Here is an 8,108-nt window from a genome sequence, read left to right as displayed (position 1 = left end):
GTATGAACAAATGAATAAAATGATTTTTTTTTAAAGATATATATTTTTCCCACAAGAATACTTAAGACAATAATATGTAATAAACAAATAAAAATTAAAAACAAGTGGGGAATGATATATGCACTTAACTCACAAAGTGTCTTAAAATACTGTGTGAAATTGAAAGGTCCATCATTCCTTCATGGCTGCTTGTTCATGTGTTTTGTGCATGCGTCTGTGTGTGTGTGTGTGTGTGTGTGTGTCTCATTCAGTCACAAACTGAACAGAAACAAACTCAAATGTGTCGGTCTCACCCCAACAAATAAAGCAAACTCTTCTCAGCATTCATCATTTTAATGACTTTTGAATATTCATACTTCTATGACTCATACAGTATCACCCAACAAAATGAAACCAACAACAAAAAAACGTCATTCCTTCCTTTAATGACAGTGGTCTACACCTTCTTGTGTGTCAACTTCTGTAGTTTCTCTTTTTTTACATAATCAGAGTATATGGGTAGTTTCTCCATGAATAAATCCCCCTTTTCACATTTGAATAAATCCTTGGAGAGCTTTTTGTTTAACAACCCCCTTCCCATTTTTTGTTTTAGAAAAAACAAACATACTGTAATACATAATGTCACAAACATAAGTTGGTTGTGTTTTTTTCAACAGAATGAACTAGAAAGACATTTCACACAATCACAATATGCTAATATTCTCAGAATATCTCATTCATCCTCATCTTAGTTATTGTCAACAGTAGATGTGTCAAGGTCTATTTGGGCTGGTGGAAAATCCTACTCCAATCTTTCTGCTCCAGGAGGAAAAACAGCACACAGAACAAAGCAGTAACATCTTCGTCAATCAAACAAAAGGTGCACACACAAACACATGCACAAGTGTTTGTGCTCCTGTACCTCCCTCACATTTTTTGGTTGATGAAAAGGAAACGATGAAGAGAAAAGAAGAAAGAAAAAAAAAGCAGAGAAACTGGCTAGCGATGACCCACCAAACTAACTCAAACATTCACTATTCCCCAATTTTCACTCCACCATGATTTCTGTGTCGCCACACAAAAAGAAGCCAGTCGATGTTGGTCACACGTGTAACAAGCCAGTCTGTCTTTGATACAACGCACAGTCCCACTTAGCGAGACGACGATGATGATGACAATGACCACAATGATCTACTGGGGCAGGGAGAGAAGTGTCTGCTGTCCCTGGGGAAGGTAGACCACATTGCGTGACCGTGACAGCTGGTAGGCCACGTCCTCTGCCGCCTCCAGTTTCCTCAGTTCCACCAGCCCCTCTCCAGCATCACCAAAGGCTTTGGCCAACAGCTGTGCAGCCACCGAGTCGCCCTCTGCCGAGATCACCGCTGCCTTCTTCTGCTGCTCTGCCTGCACACACACACACACACACCAGTAAAAAAGGCAATTTTCAAAGGGAAGCTACTAGCCACAGCTACTTGAGGTTTTTTCCCTTGGGCGGACTAGCAGTCTGGCCAGGACAGGAATTAGACCCAATGTTGTATCTATACCAGTGGATCATGATATAGTGTGTTTAATTTTTTTAAGTTCTGGTGTAAGTCTCTGGTACACGTGTGGAGCGGTGGGAAGCAAGTGTCCATGTCTGGGAGTCCTGCATGAACCCAGATTTGTTCTCCTTTCTCCACAAGACCTGGCATCAAAATAACAACAAAACACACATGACAAACGGTGTGCACAATGCACTCAGTGCACAGGGCAACAAAAACATCCCAGGTAAAATGTTGTAGAAAAATCCACTTTGCTAGTGTATCATACATTTACAGACAGGGAGAACAACAGAAACAAGATGGCACAGCAATGTGGTGACATGCTCTCCCTTGACACAGCGCAGCCTGCATTTCACACACAAATCTCTTGGGTCAATAAACAACTACACTATCATACAACAGGGCAATCTTAATGATACAAGAGGACAACCTTCAATATTCAAAAGATGAATACATATATTCCTGCAAACCAAACAAAAGCAGGTCTTCAACACCTTCTTTTTTTCCACTGTGCTGTTTCCATTGAACTCTTTTCCTTTCAAATCACTTGTGTTTGACAACAATGACTGGAAATGCCAACAAAAAAAAACCCACCTTATTTCATACAAAGCATTTTAATTCTACACTGAGAGAGGTGGGGACGCTGAAAGTTGACCAGTCTGACAGGCAAGGCACTTGGCTGACCACCGCCCTGAACCCAGTCCTGACAAGCCCTTCCATGGGCAATATCTGACCACAGCTACACACTTCTTCCACTTGGATTAGAAACCCAGCACAGAGACTGATAAAGGACAACTTTTAGAAACACTTACCACAGGCAGCACATTGTTCACATTTTATACATGTTTATTCAACAAAAATTGGCCATTCCAAACTCAGTGTGTGGGGTGGGCTGCTTGTGTGCGTGTGCATGTGCCATGTGTGCTGACAAGACTGTACCTTTTCCACAACGAAGCGAGCACGTTCAGCTTCCTGCTGGGCCACCTGCTTGCTTTCCACAGCTTCTGTGAACTCTCGGCCAAACGTCAAGTGGGTCTGCACAGTCACCATAGCAAGTCACCAACTTTTTACACAAATTTTCTTGTTGACAGCTGTTTCACACAAGCATGAAATATGACCCAGCTCAGTCTCCCTGCTTCTTAAACTACTGAAAAAATATTCAATCAATGATGACACATAAAATGAAGGAATATAAACTCAAAGTATTTCTAACCAAGCTTTCATAAAATATCCCCAGGAATACCTGTTGTAAATACAGAGACTGACAGGCTTTTTACTGATAATTTTCATTTTGTCGGCTGTGACTTCAGGGAACAAAACTCACACTTCCTAAAGCATTACAGACATCTTAAATTATATCAACTCGGCACTTTACTTACAATTACATGATTATGATAGACCTTCATGCTTATTCCCCACTTTTCAAGCTTATTTTTACAAAGATTTCCTAAGATTTAGACCAGCACAAATCTTTTATCACCTGTCACCAAAGAATCTGAAAGAAAAAAAAACCTATTCAATTTCAAAATGTCATTAGACAGTGCATGCACATGACAAAATAAGCATTTTAAAAGTGATGCAGCAAATGCTGGACATCATATCCCGACCCACTGCAAGGAGTCTAACACAGATAATTGACAGACTATCATTTCTGAGCAATGATGGCTATGTGTCACACTGTCTCACCAAAGAGATGTCATCAAGGAGAAGGCCAAACTGCAAGGCACGATCAGTCAGCTCTTCACTCACTTTCTGGGACACCAGTTCTCTCTGTGTGATCAGCTCACTGGCGTCAAACTGGGCCTGAAAACATCAAACACACATCAACCCCATAATCTCTCAAAACATCAAACACACGTCAACTCCATTATCTCTCAAAACATCAAACACACGTCAACCCCATTATCTCTCAAAACATACTGCCATGCAGTCATGTAGCTCACAATACAACATGAGTTATACAGTTAAAAGAAATGTACAAGTTCAGACATTCAAAGAGATCACAAAAAATTATACTGACATATTTAACTGCTTTGTTCGTGGCCTGTGATTCCCACGTTCACCCATGACATGTATAGGTGGGCTTTTACCTGCATGACCATTCTTAGCTGGCCATATAGGCAGCCACAGTCTGAAGTTGGAGGTGACGTGTTGAAAAAGGTTCTACAACAGCACATGTTTTTACAATCTGTTTTGAAATAACAGTACAATATGACAGTATAACATTACAATATCACAGCATAAAGTAAAATTCAAAGGCAAAATGGAAAACTGTTTTCTTGCATAAGTCAGGAAGATTTTTTTTTTTCCTGAAACTTTGCTCTTCTTTTTTCTAAAGCATCTGGCAGGTTAAGAACGGAGAATTTTCCAATCTCCATGGTCAATATATGTGCAGACCTGCTAGTGTCTAAAAAAAAAAACCTTGATTAGTTTACAAATGCAGAACATCCAACACACACACTGAAGATCCCATAATCCATGTCAGTTTGACCAGATATGGAAACACAAACTTACCTAGCACATACACTCTAATAGCTTAGTATAAATAAACGCCTAAATGGTGGGGTGATACACATCAAAGTCCACTCTTAGACACTAGTTAACCTGGGAAATGCAGCCCACAAACAGGGTAAAAACAAGGTCCACGAACCACAATGGCCTTGAGGACTTCATTGGTGATGGAGGGCAGCACACGCTCATCGTAGTCAGTGCCCAGATTGGTGAAGATCTTGGGCAGCATAGGCACTTGGGGGCGGAACAGGATCCTGAGGGTGATGTTCACGTTCTGCAAGTCTGACACACACACACACACACACACAGAGCACCAGCAGATGAATACCTCACCATGCAGCATCAAAATACAGGCTGTGAAAGACAGTAACGCATGCTGATAAGTTTACATATTTAGGCAGAAACATCAGATGAAAACCTGACAATGCAGTACATCAAAACCTAGGCTGTGAGAAACAATGACTTTCCACACTTCAAAGACTGAGCCAGTAAGCTTACACAAGTTTAGTTTTTTTTAAATACAAATCAAGGTGGAAATGATCAAATTAAACTGTAACCTTACACCTTGTGGTTCACATGTTTGATCTTCCAGCCACACTCGTAGTCCGTTTCTGATTACTATCTATTTCTAAAACTACCATATTTCATTTGATAGAAACAAATTTATTCTCTTAACATAAAAGGTTGTTTCTTTTCCTAACTGATCATTATTCAACCACGTTTCTTTGCTTATTTCCTTTTTCCAACTGTTTTTTTTCTGAGTGCATGAAACCAGCATTTTTAATCAACCTATTTACCTGATAAAAAAAAAAAAATTAATACAAAGTTGTGACTATGTCACACATCTATGTAATGATCCAAATATGCGGTACTGCATCTATACATAAAATATACTGTAGAAAAAATATAAACCAAGGCAAAGATCAAAGTGATAAGGTCTAAGATAATAATTCAAAGCATCAAACATGAAAAATCTATGCATTTTTCACATGACAGAACATGAATTCAGGACAAAATCTGATTTTTGTCAGTGGACTATCTTGGTCACTGGTGTGATTGGAAGCTGTATCAGGAAAAATCAGAACAACAGCGTATCCAGAAATGTTCTTTCATAATACTGATTCTATACTATGGAATTACAATGTATCGTACTTGGACAATAGCACTGGATTAGCACCACCAAGTAACATATTCGTTACCTTTGCTTCCTGTGACAACAGGCACATTGCGTGGCTTTGACCGGCAATCAAAGATGATTGGTCGTTGCACCCACGGAACAAGGAAGTGTGTGCCTTCACCCACCACTTCATCTTGAACTCCCCTGAAGCGGTCAAAGATGACAGCCCTGTGGCCCCCATCCACTGCAAGGAAAGAAGAAAAACACAGCTGGTTCATCACTTCAAGGGACAAATTTCAATAGATCAATAGAAAACAAAGATCAAAATATGAACAGTGCAGACACTTAATCAGCAGGGTTTCTTGGTATACTCCATTATGTGTGTTCAGCTTTAGGTTTACCATTACAAACTGGTGCAACTGGTACATACCCTCAGTCCCTGTTATGTGTGTTCAGGTTTTGGCTTACCATTTCAAACTGGTGGGACTGGAAGCAGAATCAGGAAAAATCATAACATCAGCATATCCAGATATGTTCTTACATAGTACTGATTCTACACTATGGAATGACACCACATCACACTTCAATAATACTAATAGTACTATATTCACATCTCACTGAGTATGCACTTAAGTTTTAACTGCAACTTCAACGTATGTGACGAAGTCCTTACTTGTGGTGAGACTTGTGACAGCCAACTTATGAATGCTTCAAAAGTAAAGTACAATCATAAAAAAACAAGCAAACCAAAACAAACACATAAACCCCCAGATTGTGCAAGTGATCTCTGATCCTTGATTCAAATATACAGACAAACCTGAGCTGTAAAGGTGTTGGTTTCTTGGACAGGGACAGTCTCATCATCAAGTTATTTCCGAACTATAAGGAAGCAGAAAACTTCTGAAGTGGAGGCTACATTCACACTTCGAAGATGTTCACTTTGATTTTTTTGGAATGCTATTTAATCTTCAACTGCCCAAATACTTATCTATTGAACTTGTTTCTCTATGGCAACTCCAATGTCTGCTTTCACTTTGAACTATCTTTGTTGAATCAATGGCCCAGATGTTCATATGATAATCTTGATGTCAGCGAACTGTTTATTTCCTCCTCGTGGTTTGCCCTGGCAATGGGGGTTACGCATCACCCCGAGGCACAATGGCTGGATGGGTCATTTGGGGTCATCTGCCAAAGTCCCACGCTTGTGCGACAGATGCTCTCAAAGTCTGCACTTCGCTATCACATTATCGGCAGACGCTGCAGCTCATGGAAAAGTAAACATGGCTTAAAAAGCAAAACTGCGAGCGTGAAGCTCACAAAACAATGGTGTGGGCTTTTGCGTGCTGCTGGAACCACCGGTGTTTCAACCTCACTTCTGCTCGTCATTCGTGCGATTCAAAACTATACAAGGCTTTGCATTAACTCACCGTTGTATAAAGCGCTCTGAACAACGCCTCCAACAACTGCCAAACCAACGCCAAGTTTACCAATCGAACTGAATAATCTTTGTGCCATTTTTTCGTCTGCTTCTTTCACGGTCACTGATGTAATTTCTGCCCAGGTTTTCACATGGGGACACAGGAAGATGATACTGCGCATGAGCGTTCGAGCAAGTTCCGTGAAGTAAAATCACTGTTCCTACACTCTACCTCTGCTCAAGACCTGACTAAACAGATGTGGTGTCGCGGATTTGTCTGAACGCTGTGACACCTCCTTGAGAAAATGAACCGAACTGAAATCTACCTCTACTTCTCGGTCAAAGAAGAAAAAAAATCAAAATATGTCATAGCTTTCTCCCTCATTTCCAGAAGAACAATAATAGATATAATGGTAACAATTATAATGATGGGGTGGGAGGTGGGGGTGGGGGGGGGAGAAGAAGAAAAGAAGAAGAAACGAAAAAGAAGAAAAAAAAGTGGGGCTGGGGGGGGGGGGAAGAAGAAACAGGAAGAAAAACAAGAAGATCAGGCCATGTAGACATAATTATGGAGTAAATATGGGATTTTTTTTTATTTTTTTTTTTTTTTAATGAATGAGAAATGACCTAACAAACAGAAAGGGGAATATAGAAGAGATGTATCAGAAGGTTTTCTGTGTTTAGGTCTTATAAAGGTCAGATTTTTCAGTGCCTGTGTCTTATGAAAGGTCATCTTTTTCAGTGCAGGGATCTTTCAACAGTTTTTTTTCCCAGTGCTGTTGTCTCATAGAATGTCAACTTTTTGCATTCTTGGGTCTTATAAAAGGGTTTCTTTTCTGTGCTGGGGTCATATAAAATGTCCAGTTTTTCACTGCTGTGGTCTTATAAAAGCTCACATTTTCAGTGCTGTGGTCTTTAAAAAAAATAAAAAAATAAAAAAAGGGGGGGGGGGGGGCGTTTTTTTTCAGTGCTGGGATCCTTTTTTTTTTTTTCATTGCTTGGGTATTAGAAAAGATCCTCTTTTTTTACTTTTAGTGCTGGAGTCTTATAAAAGGTCAAGTTTTTCAGTGATTGGATCTTACAAAAGGTCAAGTTTTACAGTGCTGAGGTCTTAAAGAAAGGTAGTTGTTTTTCAGTGCTGGGGTCTTATAAAGGTACATTTTTCAATGCTTGGATCTTTGGAGAAAAAAAAATTCAATTTTTTCAGTGCTGTGGTCTAATAAAAGGTCAATTTTTTTCAGTGCTGTCTTATAAAAGGTCTTTTTTTTTCTTTCTTTCTTTTTTTTTTTTTTTTTAGTGCTGGGGTCTTGGCACTTTCCATCTGTTGGTGATGCCTTTTCTTTCTCCACCAGTGAACACACAGTGAGGGTCATCCCAACGGTGCCAGGTGAAACTGTGTGATGAATAGCTCCGGGGAGGAGATACAGAAATAAAAACGAACGAAAACTTCAGAAATTAAAGAAAAATGGGAGAAAGATGGAATCAAAAAGAAGGGAACAAAGACAGACAGAAAAGAAAAGAAAAGAAAGAAAGAAAGGAGGAA

At 39.7% G+C, this 8,108-nt stretch overlaps 1 protein-coding gene across 1 annotated transcript; it reads right to left on the bottom strand.

Moving 5' to 3' along the window:
* Nucleotides 1-314: 314 nt before the first annotated feature.
* LOC143293086 (prohibitin 1-like) lies at nt 315-6,735 on the bottom strand. The gene is made up of 6 exons (XM_076603989.1): nt 6,576-6,735; nt 5,231-5,392; nt 4,171-4,313; nt 3,207-3,323; nt 2,460-2,555; nt 315-1,383 (listed from the first exon to the last, which is right to left on the bottom strand). Exons 1-6 carry the CDS (start codon nt 6,661-6,663, stop codon nt 1,171-1,173), a joined length of 819 nt encoding a protein of 272 aa, XP_076460104.1. The 5' UTR covers nt 6,664-6,735; the 3' UTR covers nt 315-1,170.
* Nucleotides 6,736-8,108: the final 1,373 nt, after the last annotated feature.

This window comes from Babylonia areolata, chromosome 18, assembly GCF_041734735.1.
Source record: "Babylonia areolata isolate BAREFJ2019XMU chromosome 18, ASM4173473v1, whole genome shotgun sequence".
Classification (NCBI taxonomy): domain Eukaryota; kingdom Metazoa; phylum Mollusca; class Gastropoda; order Neogastropoda; family Buccinidae; genus Babylonia; species Babylonia areolata.
Note: the sequence above shows the minus strand (reverse complement) of the source record. Positions and strands in the feature narration are given on the sequence as shown.

Bases quoted from the DNA above. Each gene is read 5' to 3' on its own strand.
- LOC143293086 (XM_076603989.1), bottom strand. From the start codon at position 6,663: ATGGCACAAAGATTATTCAGTTCGATTGGTAAACTTGGCGTTGGTTTG. The intron at 4,314-5,230 runs GTAACGAATATG...TGTGTGTGTCAG, and splicing joins TGTTGTCACAGGAAGCAAAG to ACTTGCAGAACGTGAACATC. The intron at 3,324-4,170 runs GTTCGTGGACCT...TGATGTTTTCAG, and splicing joins AAGTCCTCAAGGCCATTGTG to GCCCAGTTTGACGCCAGTGA.